General features: G+C 41.1%; 2 protein-coding genes across 7 annotated transcripts in view; one reads left to right on the top strand and one right to left on the bottom strand.

Moving 5' to 3' along the window:
• Nucleotides 1-1,380, top strand: part of LOC106576882 (serum response factor) — a 46,864-nt gene extending 45,484 nt beyond the window's left edge. For all 6 annotated transcript variants that reach the window (XM_014154396.3, XM_014154393.3, XM_014154397.3 and 3 more), the window contains exon 8: nucleotides 1,003-1,380. Coding sequence is in view for 4 of the 6 variants with exons in the window: in XM_014154395.3 (XP_014009870.1) it covers nucleotides 1,003-1,098 (96 nt within the window). In the remaining 2 variants the exon portion in view is untranslated. The remainder of the gene's footprint in view (nucleotides 1-1,002) is intronic.
• A 1,810-nt stretch (nucleotides 1,381-3,190) lies between these two features.
• Nucleotides 3,191-25,753, bottom strand: fhip2a (FHF complex subunit HOOK interacting protein 2). The gene is made up of 18 exons (XM_082964679.1): nucleotides 25,704-25,753; nucleotides 25,464-25,615; nucleotides 24,369-24,447; nucleotides 24,045-24,214; nucleotides 23,655-23,759; nucleotides 23,406-23,528; nucleotides 22,916-23,122; nucleotides 22,540-22,736; nucleotides 18,693-18,807; nucleotides 18,409-18,485; nucleotides 18,064-18,256; nucleotides 11,590-11,753; nucleotides 10,747-10,893; nucleotides 10,552-10,642; nucleotides 10,118-10,261; nucleotides 9,744-9,884; nucleotides 8,610-8,713; nucleotides 3,191-6,798 (listed from the first exon to the last, which is right to left on the bottom strand). The coding sequence occupies exons 2-18, from the start codon at nucleotides 25,506-25,508 to the stop codon at nucleotides 6,687-6,689; spliced, it is 2,214 nt and encodes a 737-aa protein (XP_082820805.1). The 5' UTR covers nucleotides 25,509-25,615; nucleotides 25,704-25,753; the 3' UTR covers nucleotides 3,191-6,686.
• Nucleotides 25,754-26,887: the final 1,134 nt, after the last annotated feature.

Below are 26,887 nucleotides of genomic sequence, written 5' to 3'. Positions count from 1 at the left end.
GTGAGTGAATGACTAAAGTTTAGGAACAGAATATAAACCATTGTGTTTCACAGAGCCTTAGTTGGAGTACAATAGCTACAGTACACTATAACAACACAAATGACCAAACTCATGCAAAGTGATGCTTTTAGAAAAAGCTTTCTTATCAAAAAGAGAGGATTTAAGTTAATCAATTTAATGTCAATAATTTTGTGCTTAGGCAGCAGTGTTGGGGTCAAATCCAGTCAATTCAGGAAGTACACAAAAATTCAAATTCTCTTCAATGCTTTTCAATTAGGAGCATTTTGAATTTGAATTTGGTTTACTTCCTGAATTGCCTGGAATTGGCGCCAACCCTGTTAGGCAGGTGTATTGTCTGGCAATAGGCTACTCAACGGTACAAATTAAGGCATGCAAAGTGGAACCAAAGATTTTTTATAACTAACCCAAGATGGACCACAGCCCGTCGTTTCCAATGGGAGCAAATTAATCATAGTGGGCAGGACAAGCAAGGAGGTGGACAGAGCCAAGCATGAGCTAGTGAGATCTTATTGCCTCGTTCTGGCATGTATTTGCATATTTCCGTGGAGGAACGCCAACTCTGTCAAGTGCGCGTGTGCAATAACTCAATTCGCCCTTGCACTCCTAAACAATGAAATTTAAAAACAACTTTGGGCAAAGGGTAAAGTCTACAAAACTGTTCATAACATATTCTAGTTTTGGGAACAGAAAACTGTATTGATATCAACCGTTTCATCGATGAGAAAATTCGTAGAATGTCGGGCAAAATCTATCTTCTCCCCCTGGCGGCCACTGGGCTTCCTCTCATCACCATATTTGGTGCCGAGTGGAAATGCCAACCGAATGCTTCAGATTTATACATCCGGCTCATTGTTCTATCTGTGGTGGACCCATGCTGAGCATAGAGTTATGTTCTCTCTTCTTTCTCAATGTCACTTTCATTTTCTTTGACTTTGATTGGTCTTCAGTGGCGCATGCTGATGTTGATGTGCTGTGTTGCAGATGGTGATTGGTCAGCAGTTGAGCAGCAGCAGCAGTAACCTGACAGAGCTGCAGGTGGTCAACCTGGACACCACACAGAACACTAAGAACGACTGACAGACACACTGAGGCCCAGGGAAACTGGCCAGACATCTCTATTTATTGATGCCTTCCATCAGCATTTCATTTTACAGCTCTGTGTGTTGCATTTACATTACAATTCTGTAAGTATGCACACGCATGGAAGGGTATGTGTGTCGCTAAGCTTTGTATGTGAGTAGATGTTTGAAAATACGTATGTATTCATTCACTAAAGCATAGAAAGGAATTGAGATTCACTAAATCCTCCTTTTGGAAGACCTTGTCTATAGTATAATTTTTTTTGGGGGGGGGGGGGGGGGGGGGGGTTCTGTAATTATTTGTCAAGTGTACATGATGCAGGTGCTGCAGCTCCACACGTCAGCCAAAGAGATGTTTGTGTGCAAAAGTGGGATTTATAAATGGGAAGGGTATGGTGGCTTTGAGGTTATAAAGACATTTGTAAATCTACATTATTTTTTAATTGAATCAAATTGTATTTTTTTGCCTGTTTGTGCGATGGCATATAGTTGTTTTGTATATGCAAGTAATTTGCATATAGAATAAATGAATTATTTATACACTATGTACACCTGCTCTTTCATGACATACACTGACCAGGTGCAAGCTATGATCCCTTATTGATGTCACTTCAATGTAGGTGAGGAGACATGTTAAAGAAGGATTTTAAGCCTTGAGACAATTGATACATGGATTGTGTATGTGTGCCATTGAGGGTGAATGGGCAAGACAAAAGATTTAAGTGTGAACCACAATGACCTCTTCACACCTTGCCAGTCACAGTGCTGAAGGACTGCGTCTACTGGTGCCTGTATGGCCATGTAGGTTACTGAAAGTTATTTTCGCTAGTCTGGGCAGTTGTTAGCAGGGCACTAGCAAGCTCCTGTGTCGGTTAAGAATTGGACATAATGCCAGGATAAAACACTGAACTCAAATGGTTTTCTGCTATTCTCATTTAGCTGAAATAAAAAGGGTATTTTCTAGGTGTCAGTACTGTATGAAGGGTTTGTTAGTCTCCTTATAACCATACCTGGATTCATGTGCTTAATTATGCTAGGTGGGTGGGGTTTGCACTTTTATATTGGTTCCATCACAACAGGCAGGCTCAATCAAGCACAACTTATGTATATGAACCCAGGTCTGCTTATAACATGGTTGATCAATCAACCAATAAATCTATACAATGTCATATTGCCTCTGAACCATTTAAACATGCTATACTGGCATTTTCTTAGGAATTTACATTTTTCGTTTAACTGTGTTCATGAAGAATAGTGAGGTTTAAGGGTACTTAAAAGTTACTGTTAACCCACAAGTTAAAGGAAGCCCTTATATCCATCAAGTGTCACTTCATAGTATTTATTTGGAGAAATAATGGTATTTGACCCACTTTACCAAGGTGGATTGGGGATAGTGAGAGCACCATTTCTTTTCTACCACAGTGCCTCTTTTTCATAGTTGTGGGTTTATGTTCATGAAGGGAATTGAAACGTCTGTTTATTCTGCAAACCTACACGCAAGAGCCTTGGACCTTGAGTTTAATGTACAGTAAAAGCTATGTATTTCTTCCATCCCAGGAAATTGTTTCACCAGTCAGTGGAATATTTTTGTGTATATATGGACTGAGCTGACAATGTATTGAGCAAGTTCATGCAATGCTTTTATTTTTTTGGAATTTGCAATCAAAGGCCGAGATTCAAGCCGATCGTGTTTGTAGGCAATGTTGCGGAGATCGCATTCAAGATCAGCTGTTCAGATTTCGACCTCTCAATTGGAAATTCTTTAGTGTCAAGCACGTTATATTGAGGTTTTGGATGGAATCCCGACCAAAGTCTTGTGGGTTAGAAGTTGACACTTCTTGTTATCTCAGATCCTTCTAATGGATCTCAAAAAAATATTTTTACTTTTAAAAGGAGATTATGAATAAATTGAAGTGCAGTCATGGTAAAATATAAATGGTTATTTTGTGCAGTTTTGTTTTCGTACTTTCAAATCTAAACATCACCATATGTACAAAACTTTTGTAATAAAATCAAATTAAACCTTGAATGCATTTTGTCCATAATCCAATTTGTTAATTTGATTCAACAATAACAACCAAACAACTTGATGAATAAAGCTGTATTTTTATTGGGGACGGAAGATTTTAAACGAAGCCATAATGTCCTGTATGATTTCTCATACACACCGAAAAGTAGCACGCATAAACCAGAAATGGCAGATGAGAATGAAAACGTGATGCCCCTGAGTGTATGAGAGAAACTGCAGAAAAGAACCCACCCTGTCAGCGATAGTTACTTTCGAAACACTGATCATAAGCATCAAGAGGCGTGATGAGGAATGAGCATGCAACTTATATTACATTTAAATACCATTGCACTAATTACAATAAATCATACTGGTCAAGAAACAGTCCAAAAAGATAACCCATTTCACACCCAGTTTGAGGTTAACAATTAAATGCAGCAAACATTTTTACCAAAGATATACAGTGATTGGTCTAAGCGGATACATAACAGGAAAATAAACTAAGTTGGCATCAGATTTTTTGAATACTAGACTCTTGCACCCAGACAAGGAAATACAAGCCCTGTATGCCTTTCACAAATCGAGCATCCAATGTGTAACCAACAAACCCAAGCCAAGCAGTGAAACCATTAATGTCATAGTGTGAAGTAAGGCATCATTGTATTTCCTTGTCAGTGTCTTCAGAAGAGGAGCAAAGTGCTGACTGCTAAGAAATCATCATGGATGGGAAGAGAGCCTGGTCCCTGATCTGTTTGTGCAGTCTTCCCAACTCCTATGGTCATTAGTGTGACAATGGCCATAGGAGTTGGCCAGAAGGCACAAACCCATCTGGTACTAGGCTAGGAGAGAGCTGCTGCTTTCATAATTACAATAAATGATATGCATGCATTTACACCTGGCAATATTACTATTGTACATGTATAGCCTATATACACAGGTACAGAAAGGTTGGAAACGTTGATAACAAAATGTGCATGATTAAGAAGAATTTTTTTTTTTCTTCCATTAAAGTAGACAAGTCACTCCTGAAAGGTGCATCCTAATATTTTTTTGGAGTTCATGATACAAACAAAAAAAAATCTAAAACTAAAAAAAGCTTTTTAGTATATGTACAACATATGAACAAGAATGAAGACAATGTGCAAATCTGATTTCATGCAAACGTTTGCATAATTAGGCCAGAGGGGTATACTACAATGCAGGACAACCAAGGTAGAAAGCTAACTTGAATAAAAATGAATTAACGTATTATCTGGTTCATTTATAAAGCTAAAACTGTAAAATGGGATGTTCGTGGAATCAATTAATGTCCATATCTTCCTAGAAAATTATCCAGAACATTCAAACAAGTTAGCTGGCTAACATGTTGATCCTATTTTGTGACATACTCCCCCAGGTGCTGTATAGGGTAGACAACCAGAAGCCAACTTGCTATGTCAACTTAGCAGGAACAACAGCTCTAGCCACTAAGTTCAGTGTCCATTTGAAGTATTTCAACTCCTGAAGTCATGGAGATTCATCCAGCCTGCATACTACAGCACGCGTACTACAGCAAGCATTCACAGACCAACACACTCATCCTCTATAACACAACCACACACAGACACTGGGCACCATCCATGTCCAAACCCAAAGCGTTCAGGCAAGCAACACATCCCCAGCACCGGTTATGTCATGTAGTCCCCTAATTCCGACCAATTAAAGAATTAAGTGTAAGTGTCCAACCTCCACAAAATTACTCCAACAGGTACTTGCAACGAACCCTGGTTACACGATCTTCTAATCTACACAAAACACACAAGTGTCCCTCCATCAATATTTTTTTTTACATTAAGGGCACATTAATTTGAGTCCTTTCCTCTGCGTCATCAAAGACCATGCCGGAAAACAATACTATTGGTAAATGAAATACATCTATGGAAACAAACTGTATGTATCCAATTGCATTTATAAAATGGTAGCTTATGAAGGAACATATCAAATTCATGTACTGTGTTCCCATACATTTACATGTAGGCCTACATGCCACAATGTAAGCTAACAAAAACAGAATTAATTACGTAATAGGATCACTTCGAGGACCTCCCAACCCCAAAATTAAGATTACCTCCTATAAATAAACAAGTAATTAACAACACGTGTTCAATGTAAGATCGCTGAAAGATGGCCATGCCACTAGCACAGATAAAGACAACATAAGTGTACAATGTAGCAGAGTACATTTTGAAACGGCAATAATGATTACTGTATTAAACGATAACATTGTCACAGAGGCAAAAGAAGAAATAAGCGGTGTCGCTTTCCTCAAAAGCCGACGAAGTTCCGAAAAGAAAGCAAAGATTCTGATATATGTAACGAGTACAAATGTACATAGAAGTCCATGTCCAAATCCAGTTTGTTTTTCAGGATCCACATTCTACAAAATGTGATGTCACATTACTCTATAATGTTATCCCATTGCTAGTGAGGTTGAGGGTGCAAACAATAAGAAACAGACAACCATTGACATGGTTCGGTAGGTAGCCTGAGCAATGTTAAACACGAACATCTCCACAGTGAAGTTTACTAGTCAGGGACAATTCAAAACTTGACACATTTTCTGCAAAGTAAGTTGCATTGAGAGTTCCTTGTCTACCATTAGTCCATATAATGGGTGTTCTATTAAATAGGTTAAAAATTGTTTTCTTTCTTTAAAAATGCATATCTGACAGTTAAAAAAGGCAACCTGAAAGAAACTGAAAATAAATACAGGGACTTTCCACTTCTGCCACACCGTGACTAGTATCTTATTATCTCAGACACTACAGTGAACTTCTCCATAAAAAAATGTTTGTTAAATTAGAACTTTTTACATTGTATTGTATGTACTTTTTTTCTTTTAACGAATCGGGTGAATTACCTGATTTTGGTAAGAAATATGGGTGCTAATTAGAAGGGCTATCTTGTCCACAGATTTTTTGTGATTTGACATTGATAATCTGACAGAAGAAGAATATATTAGAGATGTGGGCTAAAGATAAAATGTTTCACTAGGAAACAATCAATCTCCTGAAAGAGTAACTGAAAAGGCGTAATAATCCAACACTAAGGCATTGACGCTTACAAACAGCAGAGTCTGAAAAAACTTAAATTAATACACACATACAGAAAATACATTTCTCTCCTTATGACACACATAGTGAAGGGGTGATCATATTTGTTTAGGTTGGCAAGAAAGACAGAGAAAGGCGAGAGAGAGAGAGAGAGAGAGAGAGAGAGAGCACGCAGGGACTCTGCAGGCCTTGCCCAGCTCAAACCATCTTGAGAATGTCCGCTCTCCTACCGCATCCATCCACACATCCTCTTCCTCACCCTGAAAGCATCTAGCCCCAGATTGCTAGCCTTACTGTTGTTCTGGTTAGGGCATGGGGCAAAATACTTTCTCTGTAGTCCCAAGACATTTGATGAAACATGTCCTGCTAACAGTATGTCTTTGGGGCACAATCTATTTTAGGGATGACCAGTGGTAAGTAACCAGTCGTTTGTTGATCCTGCCCCCCCCCCCCCCCCCCCAGTCCTGACCTGCCTGGCCGGTTGGATTAGGGGGAGGTGGAGGCAGATGCGTGGAACTTGACAAAGGCAATGGCAGCCAGCTCCTTGCAGAACTCCTCCAGTACAATCACCCCCTCCAGCAGGGTCATGTGGTCGATGCTACACAGGAAAGACCAGGCAGGCACAGTGTCAAATTTTAACACATCCCCTTCAAGTCAAATACTTCGGTCTACCTGAACTAGGCTTAAATGTGTTTATGTGGTCAATGCTACACAGAAAAGGGGAAGGGACAGGGGTTGGTTTAGGGTTGGGGAATGCTGTCAGCATGGCCACTGCTCTTTAAATGTGTCACTCATTGTTTCAAGCCACACCCTGCCACACACACCAAGTGGAGCAAAAGTACCGCAGTCTGTTCAAGAACCTATAATAAAGTTTTGGGGAAACATTCAGTACAAACCATTTTGTACCATGATTACGGATAATCCTGGACAAATCGCGAATAAATAATAACGATTATTTGCGATTCATTTCAGGATTATCCATAATCATGGTAGCATCCACATTAAAGTAGAGGTGTTAAGAAACATATATTATTATTTACAAGAATGACTCCAAAATGACACAATACATGATTTACCATTCATTTCCATTGGGCAACATATTATCTGAAACCAGTGGAGGCTGCTAAAGGGGAGGACGGCTCATAATAATGGCTGGAACGGAGCGAATGGAATGCCATCAAACACATGGAAACCATGTGTTTCATACCATTCAACTCATGCCATTACCACAAGCCCGTTCTCCCCAATTAAGGTGCCACCAACCTTCTGCGTCTGAAACACAACCAAAACTAACTGCAAATACATCCGACAAGTTTGTAGAGTCACACCCTTGATGTAGTCATTGCATGCTAGGAATATGGGACAACACACTACACTTTTGACTAATTTCATTTTAAGAATCTTTAGGGGTTTCAATAATTTTGACCCGGGTCTGACCTGGGTCTTCCAAATGGACAATGGCCCCAAGCATACTTCCAAAGTTGTAGCAAAATGGCTTAAGGAAAACAAAGTCAAGGTATTGGAGTGGCCATCACAAAGCCCTGACCTCAATCCTATAGAAATTTTGGGGGCAGAACTGAAAAAGCGTGTGCGAGCAAGGAGGCCTACAAACCTGACTCAGTTACACCAGCTCTGTCAGGAGGAATGTGGCAACAAAAAAAAAATCACCCAACTTATTGTGTGAAACTTGTGGAAGGCTACCTGAAACATTTCACCCAAGTTAAACAATTTAAAGGCAATGTTACCAAATACTAATTGAGTGTATGTAAACTTCTGAACCACTGGGAATGTGATGAAATAAATAAAATCTGAAATAAATCACTCTCTATTATTCTGACATTTCACATTCTTAAAATAAAGTGGTGATCCTAACAAGTTTTTAGCTGTGCTAACATAATTGCAAAAGGGTTTTCTAATGATCAATTAGCCTTTTAAAATTATAAATTTGGATTAGCTAACACAAAGTGCCATTGGAACACAGGAGTGATTGTTGCTGATAATGGGTCTCTGTACGCCTATGTAGATATTCCATTATTCCACAATAGTCAATTACAACATTAACAATGTCCACACTGTATTTTTTATCAATTTGATGTTATTTTAATGGACAAAAAAATTGCTTTTCTTTCAAAAACAAGGACATTTCTAAGTGACCTCAAACTTTTGAATGTGTATATATATTTGCAAAAACTGTCTAAAAACCTGTTTTCGCTTTGTCATTATGGGATATTGTGTGTAGATTGATGATTCTTTTTTCTTTTTGTATCCATTTTAGAATAAGGCTGTAATGTAACAAAATGTGGGAAAAGCATATAAAAAACATTTTCTACCTGAATTCAATTTTCTACCTGAATTCAACACATCTTACTATCTTTTGTGAAGTACAGAAACCTTTCACAGAGTACTTACTTCAGACCCTCTGGTTCGAGGCCAAGCAGTCTCTTTCTTACCAGCAGGAGTTTGGGTGTGAAGTCTGGGATGCGCTGAATCCTCAACATGAGGTCCCCAACCACCTGACAGAGTGAAATGCACAGGGGCAAATCAGTGTTACAGTATAAAAGGCTCAGAGCTGGTTCAATACTGACAATAGCTGGGTTTCCATCCAATTGGCAAGAGATTTTCATGCGAATATTCTAAAATAAGCATAAAAACAATATGCACATTTTCCCACCAGAGATGTTTCCATCAAACTGACTTGTTGCAGATAAAAGGCTGTGTGAGGACGTAGTACATATAAAATACCATTTGCAGTTAAATTCCCATGTGCCAAATAAAAAATACAAGTTAAATGGGTTTCCATTGCATTTTCAACTCTACTGATGGGTTCTCTCACAAAAAAACTTTGCGTTATCTAGTAGCCAACAGCTCACAGGTACAGTAATGGCTAGAGCGCACGTATAGCCTACATGATTATTATGATGAGATCGTTTTAATTTGTCAGGTCACCAGAATAAGACCCTCAATATTGATTGGAAAGGAGCATCTAGCGCATCACCTTGCACTTTCACCACCCTGTGAAGATCATCATAACTTATTTAATTTGTAGCTTGATAAACTGCATGCTTTTACCAACTCGTAGTGGGAGGACCACACAACATGTCATTGCGTGACTCCAAGTTTACTTTGATGATGGTTATTATATAAATATTTGCGCATAAAAGCGTTTCCACCGACATTTCTCACATTAATTCATTTTACTGACACCTTGTCTCGCATATTTAGTTTTGTCGACATTTGGAAAGTTTACCGGAAAATGTTTCCATCAGGCCTGTCATAACATTTTTTTATCCGACATATATTTGACTCGCATAAAATGGTTGGATGGAAACCTGATTATTGAGGAAATTGTTATGTTTACATAAACGTCACTATAACATAAATTGCCCTAACTAAATTGATACTCAAGATTGGCTCTACTCAACAAAAATTGTTCCTCCATAGGCCCACAACCTTAACTACCTTACTACAATCACTTCAATATCAATTCATGAGAGATCAATAGAAGGTATCTGAGTATCTGCTCATGTTGATTCCTCAACATACCCTGACGATGACGGAGAAGAGGGACCTGCAGCCGGGGCCCAGGTTGATGTAGGGATCCAGCAGGTATTCATGCATGTGTGGGTGGGGTAACAGAGACAGCTTGGACAGCACTGACGTCACATGCAGGTTCACATCATAAGGCTGGAGGTTAGAGAAGGGACAGTCAGTGAGCTCAGGTACACCATGATGAGTCTAGATTACCACAATATCGCTAAACTCAGAAAGCAGATTTAAGTGTTTAATCCAATTGATACCCCGTCTGAACATTCTGGGCCGGTGTTCCTGACACAGACTAAGCCTAGTCCTGGACTAAGAAGCACTTTTAACAGAGAATCTTCTGGAAATCTGAGATCTTTCCTTGACTTCAAACTCACCTGATCCAAAATACGGCCCATTCTGTCGAAGAGGACTTTGAGGAAGTGGCCCTCGAAGAAGGGACTGTCCAGGTCACACTTCTCCATGGCCTTGGGGGTGCCGCGCCAGTCCCATCTCTGACAGATCCCACAGTAGTCCCTGAACTAAGAAAAGATGAGGACAATGATGATGTTGAGTTATGACATTGGGTAGACAACATGCCATCCATTCAGTGTTAGTAACAAATCAGAGATCCATGGTCGTGTTCAGTAGGCTCAAATCAGAAGCAAACAGTTCAAAACCGAGTGACACAGGGAGATACTATCTGAACTTATATAACAATAAGAAACACGTGCAAAACGGTTTCCAACGGTGCATCCTAATGAACACAACCCAGATCTCTACTGAGTTCAGTGAATTAGAAGCTAGGGAACATGAGACCTGGAGAACTCACCTGTCTGTGTGCGTCTCTTAGGTAGGTGTCATAACCCGTTCCCTCCACATGAGACGAGGATTTGGCTTCATCAGGCACCAAACACAGGAAACTGAAGCAAACATAATAGGGTTATATGATGCAGGTATCTTACTTTCTGAAAGTTTAAAATATGTAACAAGATAAGGCACATGTTTCCTAGGAAATACTGTACACCTGTTTACAATCTTGTGGACCTCTGTCTTTCCATCAGGCTTAGCGTGGTAGGGACTATGTGTTGGGGAGTTGCTCAACCAATCAGGGCTGGACAACCTGTTCTCTGGAGAGAAGTCGTCGCCAAACAGAGGGTCCTCTTCAAGGTCTCTGAAAGACATAGCAAAACATCCGTTGGCAGATTCAATGTAAAATGTATTACATTTTACATTAAGGTTATTGGTTACAATAAGCTTAGTGATTTTACATCAAAAGAAGGAGTCTCTGACAATATGCTTGTATGCTTTCATATTGTTGGGGATTTCAACCTAATGTTTGGATACTAGGCGTGGGTATTGCATTTTCTAATTCAAAGAGACAGTAGTTCACACGGATATGAAACCTGTCTTATTAGGGCTGTGTGTTTGTCTTAATGTGAACAGTTTGAAAAGATAATAGGCAGAATTCATTAAGGAGTGATATTCCATGGAATTTGCATTAGTTTCCCCTACTAATCTCAGCCCCAAGAACAAAATCTCACATCAGGCGCGCTGGCCAAGCCAGTGAATGCTTAATCTGTCACGGGGGACTAGGCCCCAAAATACTGAGGAACCATGCAAATTAATTTCATATTCACATTCCATGATGGCTATGCTCAAGTTATTTTTTTTGTGGTTGTTGTAGTGCATTGCCATTTAATTCATGGTTCCAAGTTATGGACACACCATCTGTGAAGTATTGTGGCACCTAATGAGGGAATACACTTTTTATTCATTTTATTTCCACTTCATTTCTGAATGCAGTTATATAGTTAGAACCCCAGAGCCCATGCAGCCAGAGGACAGACTCGGCGGAGGGATCCCTTACATGAAGTCGTGGGGCTGGCCGTTCTCCACGGGCTCCCTCTCCTCCTGGGGCTTGTTCTCCAGGTAGTTCCTCTCCTCCAGGCTGCGTAGCATCAGACTGTGGAGGATGTGCTGGTTGGGCTTCTGGATCAGGTGCTCAAACAGACGCAGGGTCATGATGCTGATCTGTGGGAAACATATTTGGAGGCTATGAGCACAAAGAAAGGAACTGCGTTTCAACAGTGAGTTCGTGAGACACAAATTTAAAGCAGGACACGTGGTCACTTCTGGGTGTCATTTTAGCGGTTTAAAGCAAGACTCAGTTATGTCATTTGTGTATATGTCAGGGTGACAATTTTACTTTTTTGTAAACAAACCCAGGCAACACGTGCTCCACCTGAGAGTTCTCAAGCGGCCGCTGGGCCATCCATCCTTTGTGATCAGTATCAGCCATTATTAGTTACAACAAGCATGTAGGCTACTACTGTATTACAAAAATGTATAAATAGGTTGAGTCAGCTATGAATGTTACTGAAGTCAAATGTAATTGGATAAGAGCGTCTGCCAAATGATTCAAATGTAAAATGTACAGTGCATTCGGAAAGTATTCAGACCGCTTGACTTTTTCCACATTTTGTTACGTTACATCCTTATTCCAAAACGTACTCAATTGTTTTTCCCCCTTCATCAATCTACACACAATGCCGTAAAAAAGTTGACATACACATACATATACACATATATACACACACACACATATATACACATACATATACACACACACACACACACACACACATACATATATATCTCAAACTTAAATATAACATTTACATAGAGTACTAGTCAAAAGATTTAGAACACCTACTCATTCAAGGGTTTCTTTATTTTTACTATTTTCTACATTGTAGAATAATAATTAAGACATCAAAACTATGAAATTACACATATGGAATCATGTGGTAACCAAAAAAAAGTGTTAAACAAATCAAAATATATTTTATTTTTGAGAATCTTCAAAGTAGCCAGCCTTTGCTTTGACAGCTTTGCACACTCTTGGCATTCTCTCAACCAGCTTCACCTGAAATGCAAGGAACCTTTTAAAATCATAGTCACACACCTCTTGTAGCCTAGCCCATAGCCCTACAGTGAGGGAAAAAAGTATTTGATCCCCTGCTGATTTTGTACGTTTGCCCACTGACCAAGAAATGATCAGTCTATAATTTTAATGGTAGGTTTATTTGAACAGTGAGAGACAGAATAACAACAACAAAAAATCCTGAAAAACGCATGTCAAAAATGTTATAAATTGATTTGCATTTTAATGAAGGAAATAAGTATTTGACCCCTCTGCAAAACATCACTTAGTACTTGGTGGCAAAACCCTTGTTGGCAATCACAGAGGTCAGATGTTTCTTGTCGTTGGCCACCAGGTTTGCACACATCTCAGGAGGGATTTTGTCCCACTCCTCTTTGCAGATCTTCTCCAAGTCATTAAGGTTTCGAGGCTGACGTTTGGCAACTCGAACCTTCAGCTCCCTCCACAGATTTTCTATGGGATTAAGGTCTGGAGACTGGCTAGGCCACTCCAGGACCTTAAAGTGCTTATTCTTGAGCCACTCCTTTGTTTCCTTGGCCGTGTGTTTTGGGTCATTGTCATGCTGGAATACCCATCCACAAACCATTTTCAATGCCCTGGCTGAGGGAAGGAGGTTCTCACCCAAGATTTGACGGTACATGGCCCCGTCCATAGTCCCTTTGATGCGGTGAAGTTGTCCTGTCCCCTTAGCAGAAAAACACCCCCAAAACATAATGTTTCCACCTCCATGTTCGACGGTGTTCTTGGGGTCATAGGCAGCATTCCTCCAAACACGGCGAGTTGAGTTGATGCCAAAGAGCTCCATTTTGGTCTCATCTGACCACAACACTTTCACCCAGTTGTCCTCTGAATCACTCAGATGTTCATTGGAAAACTTCAGACGGCCATGTATATGTGCTTTCTTGAGCAGGGGGACCTTGCGGGCGCTGCAGGATTTCAGTCCTTCACGGTTCATGGCGTAGTGTGTTACCAATTGTTTTCTTGGTAACTATGGTCCCAGCTGCCTTGAGATCATTGACAAGATCCTCCTGTGTAGTTCTGGGCTGATTCCTCACTGTTCTCATGATCATTGCAACTCCACGAGGTGAGATCTTGCATGGAGCCCCAGGCCGAGGGAGATTGACAGTTCTTTTGTGTTTCTTCCATTTGCGAATAATCGCACCAACTGTTGTCACCTTCTCACCAAGCTGCTTGGCGATGGTCTTGTAGCCCATTCCAGCCTTGTGTAGGTCTACAATCTTGTCCCTGACATCCTTGGAGAGCTCTTTGGTCTTTGCCATGGTGGAGAGTTTGGAATCTGAGTGATTGATTGCTTCTGTGGACAGGTGTCTTTTTTACAGGTAACAAGCTGAGATTAGGAGCACTCCCTTTAAGAGTGTGCTCCTAATCTCAGCTCGTTACCTGTATGAAAGACACCTGGGAGCCAGAAATCTTTCTGATTGAGAGGGGGTCAAATACTTATTTCCCTCATTAAAATGCAAATCAATTTATAATATTTTTGACATGTGTTTTTCTGGATATTTTTGTTGTTATTCTGTCTCTCACTGTTCAAATAAACCTACCATTAAAATTATAGACTGATCATTTCTTTGTCAGTGGGCAAACGTACAAAATCAGCAGGGGATCAAATACTTTTTCTAAACTACCAGTGGCACCCTCGACCCTATTTCAACATCACTGTTTAAAACATGATCAGCTGCTCTCATCCAGTTTGTAACCAACCTGTTCAACAAGTCCTTCCACACAGGGCATGTTCCGTCACTGTTCAAAATCTCTTCCATCACCCCTTTGCTCAAGAAACCATCCCTTGACCAAGACCTCTCAAACTACAGGCCTATTTCCAACTTTCCATTTTTATGTAAAGTCCTGGAGAAGATATTGGCAACTCAGCTTCAATCACACCTCAGTGCTATCCATCTTTATGAGGCGCTTCAGTCTGGCTTCAGGCCCATGCACAGTACTGAGACAGCCCTGGTGAAGGTTGTCAATGACATGCTCATGGCTGCAGATACAGGATCCCCCACCATCTTGGTTCTTCTGTACCTCAGTGCGGCTTTTGACACAGTAGATCGCGCCTCAGAGAGCACACTGCCATCTGTGGGACCACCCTAAACTGGTTCAGTTCCTACCTCTCTAACCGCAAACAGTACATCACCCTCGGAGAGGCAAGACCCTTGCAGTGACCCACAAGGGTCAGTGTTAGGACCTATCCTCTTCCTACATGTTCCCACTTGGCCAGATCTTCAGACAAGTGTCAAATTCCACTGCTATGCAGACGACACAAAGGTGTCCATTAAGACAAAACCTGACACATCTGCTCTGTTAACATTGTCCAACTGTCTGGAAGAGGTAAAATCTTGGATGCAGAACATCTTCCTAGAACTCAACAGCAGCAAGACAGAAGCAATGCTGATAGGCACCCCCCCAGCAGATCAACTCCTGCCAGCATCTGCCCTGTCATAAATGGCCACATCATCCCCCTCTCCTCAGTCATCATTAATTTGGGTGTGAAATTCGACCCTGCTCTCTCCTTCAATGACCACATTAGTCACATCTGTAAAACGTCATTCTTTCATCTGAAGAACATCTCCCGCCTAAGACTGTCTCTCACCACATCTGAAGCAGAAAAGCTAATCCATGTATTCATTTTGTCCAGAATTGATTATGGGAACACAGTACTTCGGGGCCTGCCTGCAAATTCAATTCATAAACTACAGCTCATCCAAAATCAGTGCTGCAAGGATTCTGACACAAACAAAAAAAGTCTGCCCACATCAACCCCATCCTTGCTGATCTCCATTGGCTACCTGTTTCTCAAAGAATTGACTATAAAATTATCCGCCTCATCTATAAAGCCGTAAATGGCATCGGACCCGGCATCTACAAGGTGTCGAAAACTTTCGACAGGGATGCTGGCCTATGTTGATTCCAATGCTTCCCACACTTGTGTCAAGTTGGCTGGGGGGTGGAAAAACATTTTTGCCTGTGCTGCAGATGGCTATATTGGGTGCTGGAGCACCCTCAGCACTCCTACCTCCCGCAGCTATATGGATTGGTATGGCTCTAATCCAATGAGGTCTTTATGAGAAGAGAAATATAATGGCAAAGCATTTAGGCTCCTTTATGATGATACAATGTCTGAGGCCAGTTGTCATGGTAACACATCAAAATACGGGGACAGCGCACTTAACTTATTCATGACAATTTGGACATCCTGTAATGCCCATTCGTGTGACATGCGTTTACACTGGGGTTAGTGCTTTGGCATTGATGTCCAATAGGCCTAAATGCAGTACAGATGTAGGATCTTCAATGCTTCCTACAGTTGTGTTAAGTTGGCTGGATGTCCATTGGGTGGTGGACCATTCTTGTTACACATGGGAAACTGTTGAGCATTAAAAACCCAGCAGCGTTGCTGTTCTTGACACACAAACTGGTGCGCCTGGCACCTACTACAATACCCAATTCAAAGGCAGTTCAATATTTTGTCTTGCCCATTCACCCTCTGAATGGCGTACATACACAATCCATGTCTCAATTTTCTCAATGCTTCAAAATCCTTCTTTAACCCGTCTCCTCCCCTTCATCTACTCTGATAGAAGTGGATGTAACAGGTGACATCAATAAGGGATCATAGACTGACCAGGTGAAGGCTATGTCATGGAAAGAGCAGGTCTTCCTAATGTTCTATACTCAGTGTATTTTCTATTTTTATTTTATGCATGTATAATGATGTATGTATAAGGAAAAGCACTTTATTCTTTACAAATGTAATACATTATTATTAGACACACTTAGTGAAGGCTACAGGACTGAAAGCCATTGAATAGAACAAACATGTATCTGTCGCTAACAAATACAGTCATGGGTGGTAACTGCAATTCATTTGAGGCAAGGCACACTGGGAAATACGCAAATAAGGTCGAATAAATTCTCAAGTTGAATTGTATGTTTACTCAATCTAAAATTCAAAGTTGAGTGTAAATGAACCAAACTCACAATCCTATGTTTTTTACACTGTAGACAGCTAGCTGGCTTTTGTGATTATCATTGGCACTGTCCACAGCAGCATGCTGGCACTAATTGTGAGTCTAAAACATGGTCCAGCTCCAGCAAGTGGAAAATATCTTCCAATCCTTTGCTGAATAAAAAAAAAGAAGAAAAATCACCCACAATTCCCGTTTCATCCAGAATATCAACCTCGTACTTGACTGTCATTCAGAAAAATAATTCCTGGATCAGCTGATGATAGTTGAAAACAACCCTATGCATGACTAAACAGCTGGATACCCAATGTGCAGCCAACAAGTAGCCCTATTAGCCTATGCATATTGAGAACCATGCAAGTTAAGTGACTATTTCAGTTAAAAGCATTCAATTTTGCAATCGCATACAATATTTTGGATTTGTATGCCTATGAAAACTGTAAAATATCACATGAACATTTGATAAATTGGTGCTGCCATTATTAGCGAACCATCTCATAGACTGAGCAATACTTTTGTCCCGCTGATGGCTCATAAGGGGTCGATGGGATGATTGATTAGAATTAAGCGTCAGAACATTCACACCAAGCCTAATGGTAAATCAGCTCACAATTGTCTGGACACTATCCTACCTGTGCAAATAGATTTATTTTAATTTTTTTTACAAGGTTGAAATATATTTTCTTTCAGTTTCTGTTTCTTAAATTGAATATGCGCATGTTTTACATTTATTCATTCATCTACGAGAATGGCAAAACGGTCTTCTCCCAAACCCGCTACACTCCTAGGGAGGCTATTCCTATTGACAGTGGTAATGCTCCCAATGACAGTGATGTTGGCACATTTGAACCAAGCACATACCCACCACTAGTAAAGGACCCACCAGATACTCCTCCACCTTTTCTTCTTAGTAGTGTACCACAGATATTCCATAACCCTGACTAAAATCTCATTAAAACTTCTACGGATGGATGACATTTTCCAATTTATTCACCCAACCCGGTTTTATTTATTCTGTCTAAAAGGAAGGCAGAGAATGCAGAGCATAGGAAGTATCACTATAACAAGGCTACTAGGTATAAGACTGTTTTTACCCAGGTTAAATTGAGTTTCCCTGCCAAAACCACCAGCCTGATTTTTCTCAGCCAATGTGGTGGGAGAGCACGAACAGACTGGCGGGTGCCCGGACAAAAGACTTCGCTGACAGAGAGTTCCATGAAGGAGCAGCATTCGCGCTAAAATATAACACGTTGGGGCATTGATTTGAATAGGAGACCAAACAGTCTTCTCTACTTCCGTAGCATCACATTGGAAAAATACAGTATATTTGTCCCATGTCGAACCCAACCACCTGAGGCGTGTGTATCAAGGTGTAGATAACAGTGTATTATGCATGAATATGGGTGGTCACCTCATCTGACAGGTGGTCACAGTGCTCTATGAGTCTGTGTCGGAGGGGGTTCTGGGCAATGCTGGCTAGGGTCTCTGGTCCTTTCTCCTCCCCTAGGAGGAAGTAGACCATGTCCTGCAGCAAGGCCTCCGAGGTCACCTGGCGGATGATCCTGTTAAGCAAAGCCGTGGAGGTCAGGATGCCCACCTCCGACCTAAACAGTGGACAGAAGGGACACTGTCATCCACTGACACAGCATTATACATTGTCATCTTTCATTGTCAATGGATCTAGTCAGGGGCAGACATACATACACATTCAAACGAAGAGAGGCACCTACGAGTGTTCCTCTGAATAGGGACTTACGTCTGCATCAGCTGGGGCTCCATGACCGCCACAAAGAACCTCTCTCTCACTGCTTTAGCCAACACTGCAGCCGCCGTCTTAGGGTACAAGACCCAAGAAATGTTTCATTACTCAAAGTCACTTTGATATAAAAACTATAGATGTACGTAATGTAAGTCTTTGTGAGTCTTGTATATATAGCTAATTGTATTCTCTTATGTTTTTGCTTAATTAAATTCTAACAAGTCCGTGTACTATTTAAAGAATCTTCCAGTCAATGGTGAGTCAGTGTTGTTGCTCATTACCTTCTGAGCCTCTTTGATGAGCTGGTCGCAGTAGTCGAGCCAAGATAAGAAGGAAATGAGTGCTCGCTTCCCAGTGAAGATGGCAGCATCATCCTTCATGTTATACACATCCAGTCTGCAACAGACACAATTAGATATTATACTTTTCTGATGCCGATTCTTAATTGATCAAGATGCATATTCATTCTATAGTTGTCTTAACTTGGCTATAGATATTTGTTGTGTTTTAACAGAGGAATCATGAAATATTTATATTCTGAATTGAGGCCAGTGTATGGCCATAGGTTTCTCTCAGCGGAGCTTTAGTTTGATGGGGTCTAATGTAGTTTGTTAAGTGTCCAGTGCAACTAAAACAGGGTTAGCATTGATAAAATCATTACAGTCAATTACAACCAATTTTCTAGGGATGTAACAATTTACCAATACGCATCGGTCCCCGATTCAAATGTTTAAAGATCTTTCATCGGTCTGCTGACCCCAAACTGATTTAAACTAAACCGATCCAAATGTAGCATGCATTGAACAGAAAACAGATTCGTAATGTTTGAATCGGCAGTTCACTAAATTGTTTGCTCATATTACATTCTTTGTACCTTCCTAAAATAGCTCATATTTTGTGACAACTGATGCGTCCGCTCTTTCAGTGTTGAACTGCATGTAACTGCGTTGACAGTCATTGATCTACAATTAATTTGGCATATGTGCCAAACACCACCAGGCAATATCAGTAGCCTATTCAAACTGCACACCGTGCCCAGTTTTGCGCGCTGACCAAGACGAGGTAGGCGGCCTGTTCCTGATCTTGCACATCTGCGCAGCACCTTCAGCATTCAAACGCAAAAATGGCTTACGTGATTTTAGGCTTTACTACTTGAGTGACAACCAATGTAATTTGCTAGGTTATTGCTATCTATGTGCTGTTGAAAATGGTGTTTTACCAGAATAAAAGTAAGCTACAGGAGCCAACTCTCATCTGGCTATACCTGCTGAATGGGGCTTACAATAGACTTTATTTGGATTGTCCAGGTTCACCATCAGCAATAGTTTTGGTAGTTTAGCTTTAAACAATCAGTGTATATGGTCATTTTTACATACAGTATATAGGGAAAAGTTGATCATTTCGAGGCGCACTGCATGGCTGAAGCGCGAGGAGAAGATCTCCCTGTAAAAACTTCCAAATGGTCAAAACCACTCCGTTTTGAGATAGGGGTGAAATCCAAAGTTGTGCTATACACCGAATGTACAAAACAGTAGGAAGACCTGCTCTTTCCATGACAGACTGACCAGGTGAAAGCTATGATCCCTTATTGATGTCACCTGTTAAATCCACTTCAAATCAGTGTTGATGACGGGGAGGAGACACGTTAAAGAAGAATTATTAAGCCTCGAGACAATTGAGACATGGACTGTGTACGTGTGTCATTCAGAGGATGAATGGGCAAGACAAAAGATTTAAGTGCCTTTGAACGAGGTATGGTAGTGGGTGCCAGGCGCCCCAGTTTGAGTGTGTCAAGAACTGCAATGCTGCTGGGTTTTTCACACTTAACCATTTCCCGTGTGTATCAAGAATGGTCCACCACCCAAAGGACATCCAGCCTACTTGACAACTGTGGGAAGCATTGAAGTCATCATGGGCCAGCATCCCTGTGGAACGCTTTCGACACCTTGTAGAGTCCACGCCCCGACAAATTGAGGATGTTTTGAGGGCAAATCAATATTAGGAAGGTGTTCCTAATGTTTTTTTTGTTACACAGACATACACAGAGGCCCAGCTCATGAGCTCCATCAGCAGCAGATTGTAATTTATACTGAACAAAAATTTAAACGCAACAATTTCAAAGATTTTACTGAGTTACAGTTCATATAAGGAAATCAGTTAATTGAAATAAATAAATTAGGCCCTATTGATTTCACATGACTGGGCATTTGCCTCATGCAGTGTGACATGTCTTCTTCGCATAAAGTTTATCAGGCTGTTGATTGTGGCATGTGGAATGTCCCACTCCTCTTCAATGGTTGTGTGAAGTTGCTAGAAATTGGCTGGAACTGGAACACGCTGTCGTACATGTCGATCCAGAGCATCCCAAACATGCTCAACGGGTGACATGTCTGTTGAGTATGTTGTTGAGTCTGTTGTTCTTCCAGTCTTTGAATGAATACAACGTCGACCGGTTGGAATATTATAGCTATATTTCGAGAAAAATAGCATAAAATGATGATTTTAAACAGCGTTTGACATGCTTCGAAGTACGGTAATGGAATATTTTTTTTTAATTTTGTCACGAAATGCACCCGCGCGTCACCCTTCGGATAGTGACCTCAACGCACGAACAAAACGGAGCCATTTCAATATAACTATGGATTATTTCGACCCAAAATAACATTTGTTGTCCTGGGAGTGCATTCTGACGAAGAACAGCAAAGGTAATCCAATGTTTCTTATAGTAATTCTGAGTTTAGTGAGCACCAAACTTGGTGGGTGTCAAATTAGCTAGCCTGTGATGGCCGAGCTATCTACTCAGAATATTGCAAAATGTGCTTTCGCCGAAAAGCTATTTTAAAATCTGACACCGCGATTGCATAAAGGAGTTCTGTATCTATAATTCTTAAAATAATGATGTTTTTTGTAAACGTTTATCGTGAGTAATTTAGTAAATTCACCGGAAGTTTGCGGTGGGTATGCTAGTTCTGAACATCAAATGCTAATGTAAAAAGCTGTTTTTTGATATAAATATGAACTTGATTGAACAAAACATGTCATCTGATGAAGATCAAAGGTTAGTGCTGCATTTAGCTGTGGTTTTGGTTTTTGTGACATATATGCTTGCTTTGAAAATGGCTGTGTGATTATTTTTGGCAGGGTACTCTCCTGACATAATCTAATGTTTTGCTTTCGCTGTAAAGCCTTTTTGAAATCAGACAATGTGGTTAGATTAACGAGAGTCTTATCTTTAAAATGGTGTAAAATAGTTGATTGTTTGAGAAAATTTAATTGTGGTATTTTAGTTGGTTTTGTATTTCGCGCCGTGCGATGCAATTGGCTGTTGGCTAGGGGTTCCGCAGGCGGAACGGCTGTCCTTAACAGTTAAGGACATTATTGTAAACAGGATGCTTGTTTTGGAATATTTGTATTCTGTACAGGCTTCCTTCTTTTCACTCTGTCATTTAGGTTAGTTGATTCATCCTCAGTTCTACCACAGCCATTAAACTCTGTAACTGTTTTAAAAAAGTCAACATTGGCCTCATGGTGAAATCCCTGAGCGGTTTCCTTCCTCTCCGGCAACTGAGTTAGGAAGGACGCCTGTATCTTTGGGGTGACTGGGTGCACCATCCAAAGCAGAATTTATAACTTCACCATGCTCAGAGATATTAAATGTCTGCTTTTTTATTTGTACCCATCTACCAATAGGTGCCCTTCTTTGCGAGGCATTTAAAAACCTCCCTAGTCTTTGTGGTTGAAATTCACTGCTTGACTGAGGGACCTTACAAATAATTGCGTATGGAACCTAAATGAGGTAGTCATTCAAAATGTATGTTAAACACTTAATGCACACAGAGTGTGTCCATCCAACTTATTATGTGACTTTACTCCAGAACTGATTTAGCTTGCCATAACAAAGGGGTGAATACTCATTGACTCAAGAATATTCAGCTTTGACATTTTTTATGAATTTGTAAACCTGGGATATTGTGTGTAGGCCAGTGTCACAAAATCTAAATTGAATCCATTTTAAATTCAGGCGGTAACAACCAAATTTGGAAAATCCAAGGTGTGTGCATACTTTCTGAAGACACTGTCTCTCTGACAAAGCAGAGGTAGCTTGATGAGTGGACAGCAAAGCCTCACCCCCAGTTGACTGACTCCACTGTCTCAATGTCCAGGGGATCCATGGACATGGGGAGAGCCTTGTAGAAGGCTGACAGTCTGTCAGTCAAGAGTTCACAGAGCTCAGTGTTCTCCGTCAGACACTTGGCCGCGGCCGGCTCAGGCAGACTGACCAGCAGCATGAGGCCCTCGCATGCCTTCACCACTATCCTGCCATCCTGAGAGACAGAGAGAGAGGAAAGCATGAATATAGATGCTACTCAAACACAGTTCAAGCTACATTAAAAACACCACTAAGCCTATTCCCACTGCAACCTCAAATCAAAACAGACTATATCAATCATCAGTGTGGTATGAGTAACCTGGTCTCAGATCTGTGGTATGAGGAGGTACTGACCGGACTCTTGGTGAGGTTGAGGAGAGACGTGACTATGTTGTAGTTGTTGACGTTGTTGTTGTTGGACTGGGCAGCAGCAGACTTGGGCTCCTCAGGTGATTCAGCTGCCTGTCCCTCTGCCTGGGGCTGACCTGTGTCTGGTGAAGCCAAGTCCTCCCTAACCCCCTCTACACAGGGCCTCTTTGGGTCAGGTCTCTTCACTTTATTCTGTGAACCAGGAGATACAAGAAAAAAAAATGATTGAAGGATTCAAACTGTGTGACATCAGTTCAGCTGTCTCTCAAGTCTCCTTACTGAAACGTCCTGACTCGTTTTCATTAAGGCACACTAACAAAACGTTTTACAACATGAAAAAAATCAGCCAAATTTAGTTTTTTTGATAAGTACAGATAGTACCTTTCTATTTTAATCAATTTCAGAGCATTTGGTGCCCAATGAAGACAACCCTGCCGTCTCTGTTATGGTAGCATCTTATGGACATCATACTTACCTCCAGGAAGAAGTTAACGAGGTAGGGGTCCTGCTTTAGTTTGGCACAGACAATGCAGAGGAACTGGATCTCCTCGTTCTCTGTGGGAGCAGCCAGGATCTCTCCACACAGACGGATGAGTTTCTGAGGAGACAACCAGAGAGACACACTACTTCACACTGAAACAGTGTACAAATGACATCTACATAGTAAACACATCCATGTGTTAAAACGATCCATATCTACAAAGTAAAACGTCTTGGATCTCACCTGTACAGGTCTATGGACATTGATGTGGGGCAGAAGAGGCTGGTGAATGCGTCCTAGCAGCTTGGTGTAAAAACTCAGAACCTGCTGCTTCATTCCCGGAGGACACTGATGGAGACAAAACAACACCAATAGATTAAGAAACACCATGGTACTTTTCATACCTTATCTGGTCTTTCTAACATGATTTGGTATAGGCTAACTATCCAACAGAATGCAGTGAGGTCTTTTTACTTTTTTCACACTACTGAGCAAAGTCTTGCTGTACTGTGCTCGCCTGGTTACACATCCACCCAAGTTGCTGAAAGGAACAATGTGAAAAGAAAATGTCAGAGCCAGTTCAGTGTGGTTTGAGTTGGCATGATAGTGTGAAAAGGGCATTGTTCCCCTTACGTCAGCCTTGCCCAGGGTGAAGAGGGTCTCTAGGATCTTGTGGTGCAGCAGGTACTCCATGCAGGGCCCAGTCTCTCCAGAATCTCTCTCTGACTCCTCCTGCGTCAGGATGTCCAGCATCTGCTCCAGATGGGACGGGATGTTGGTGTCTGTCACAGGTGCTTTGTCATCTGACACAGAAGAAATAAACAAACAAATATTGCTTTGAAATTACATTGTCGTTACAGGTATTAAATAATTGATAACATAGCTCTACTCCATGTCTGTTTACAGTGATTTGAAACTCATACTTGATGTCTATTAAGTGTTGTTCATTGGTCTTACCTGATGTCTCTATGTAGTAATGTGTGATGGCTTTCCAGTGATAAACAAAGTCCTCCTGCAAGGGCAGTGAAGGCGCAAGCTGAAACAGAAAAATAAACGAAATCAAAACCATGTTTATCACACAATATTGTCTGATTAACCAGTGTCTGATTAATTGGTTTAGCAATCTTTACTACAGGCCTACTGCCAGTCTGTGTGTAAAGCAACCAGACTCTTGACTAGGCAAGATGCACAAACATGTAATCTACTTGAGCAGATCTTTTCACTCTCTCTGCACATTGGACATGTCGGCCTACTTCTTGTGGCCCCCAAATGTAGTGTCTTATAACAGTATATATATATAGTAGTCAATCTCGTTTGCGCAACGCCGACAAGTCATCTTATCAACAAGGGTGTGGAGAAATCTACCAGATATCCAACCCTTGCTAACGTTTGAATGCAGATGAAAACGTTCAGCATCCGACTAACTAGACTCGCATGTACATCACAACAATTAATTAGCCTTTCTCGCTTGACGTGAACCCCGTATGGTAACGTTAAAAGGTCAGAGGGGTATACAATGCAGGTTTCACGAGTTAACCAGCTTTGACAAACAGACAAAAATAACTTATATGCCGACCTTTGGGCTAACGTAGTTACTTAGGAAAGCTAAACTTAGATTTGTTTTCTGGGGTGTTGACTCAATTAGACCATACCCAATAAAAGCTTCTTTTTTTTTTTTTTTTTTTTTTTTTTACAGATTGCAGAGATGTAAACATTAGCTTGCTAGCTAGATAACGTTAGCTAGCCCGGCCATAATCAGGGCAATGTAGCTAACAGCTTTAGCTAATTATTTCAATCACATTGCTTAATATGAAGTAAAATAAGACCGGAAACTAGAGCGAAAGTTTTAGCTAGCCAACGTTAGGCTTTGTTGGACACCTCTGTTGTTAGCGTTAGCAGCACCTACGATCACATCTGGCAAAGCTAGCTGGCATCCGCTAACAGTTACGTGGTTAACTTCAATAGAACATCCAGTTAGGCCCAATTGTCCCCGACCTCGATTGAACCTTTCTTCCAGAGGTTTGACATCTTCCACATAAATGAAAAACTCACCGCCTCGACTGCGTGCTGTAGAATCGATGTAAATTTGGAGAACATTTTGTTCTTCGACTGGACCAGTTTGTCACGAGAAGACCTAGAGAATTCCTCTATCTTCTTCCTGTTGTTAGCGCCGCGATCCAGATTGGAGTTTTCATATAATGACCCTTGAAGGAAAATTAATGCAAACAATAAAACGCACAGTGGACTCTATCTCACAACCACTGTTACAACATAAACTACTGTTACGTTCACCTCTGTTGGACACCGTGGCACTTCCCCAGCCAAGCAGTAATATAACAGATAGAACAATGAGACAGATATTTTACCGGATGTATAAATGTGAAGCATCTGGTTGGCGTTTCCACTCACTACCAAATATGGTGATGATAGGAAGCCCAGTGGACGACAGTGGGAGAAGATGGAGCGAGATGGATTTTGACCGAAATTCCTCTAATTTTGTCATCGATGAAACAGTTGATCTCAATACAGTTTTCTGTTTTCAAAACTATAACCTGTTACGAACAGAGTGGACTAAGTTTTGTAGACTTTGACTTTTGCTTTCTTTAGAAGAAACGCAAGGGCGAATTGAGTTATTGCACACGGAGCACTTCACATAGTAGGCTTTCCCTAACGGAAATATGCAAATACATGCTGGAACGCGCCAATAAGATCTTGCTAGCTCATTCGTGGCTCTGCCCACCTCCTTGCTCGTTTTACCCACGACAGGTTTTTGTCTATCTTGGGTTACTTATAAAAAATCTTGGGCAATATCTGTCTTCTGTTTCTTCGTCTTCATTTTCTTATTTTGTATCATGGCGTTCATACATTTTGTTTGTACATGCCGCCACCTACTGTGCGGTAGTGTGTGGTCACTCACGTTACATTTTGTGATACAAAAACTTAAATGGAAAGGGAAAAAAATGCACCACCAACTAACCCAACACCTACAGTGGTTCTTCCTTTAAAAGTTGTGTCATACTGCAGCACACCTTGCGGGCTGCCGCAGAATTCTATGGCACGTTATTTGAGTGTCAGCCATTGTTGCCATTAATGCTAGTTAGTGCTAGTTTTACCACCAGAGGGCATTTTTTAAAACCCCTTTTCCTCCCCAATTTCATGGTATCCAATTGGTAGTTACAGTCTTGTCTCATCGCTACAACTCCCGTACGGACTCGGGAGAGGCAAAGGTTGAGAGCTGTGCATCCCCAGAAACACAACCCAACTAAGCCGCACTGCTTCTTGACATAATGCCCGCTAAACGCGGAAGCCAGTCGCACCAATGTGTCGAAGGAAACACCATATACCTGGCCACCATGTCAGTGTGCATGCGCTCGGTCCGCCACAGGAGTCGCTAGAGCGCAATGGGACAAGGACATCCCTGCCGGCCAAACCCTCCCCTAACCCAGACAACACTGGGCCAATTGTGAGCCGCCCCA

Source organism: Salmo salar, chromosome 18 (genome assembly GCF_965601325.2).
Source record: "Salmo salar chromosome 18, fSalSal1, whole genome shotgun sequence".
Lineage (NCBI taxonomy): Eukaryota > Metazoa > Chordata > Actinopteri > Salmoniformes > Salmonidae > Salmo > Salmo salar.
This window is presented reverse-complemented; position numbering and strand designations above follow the sequence as displayed.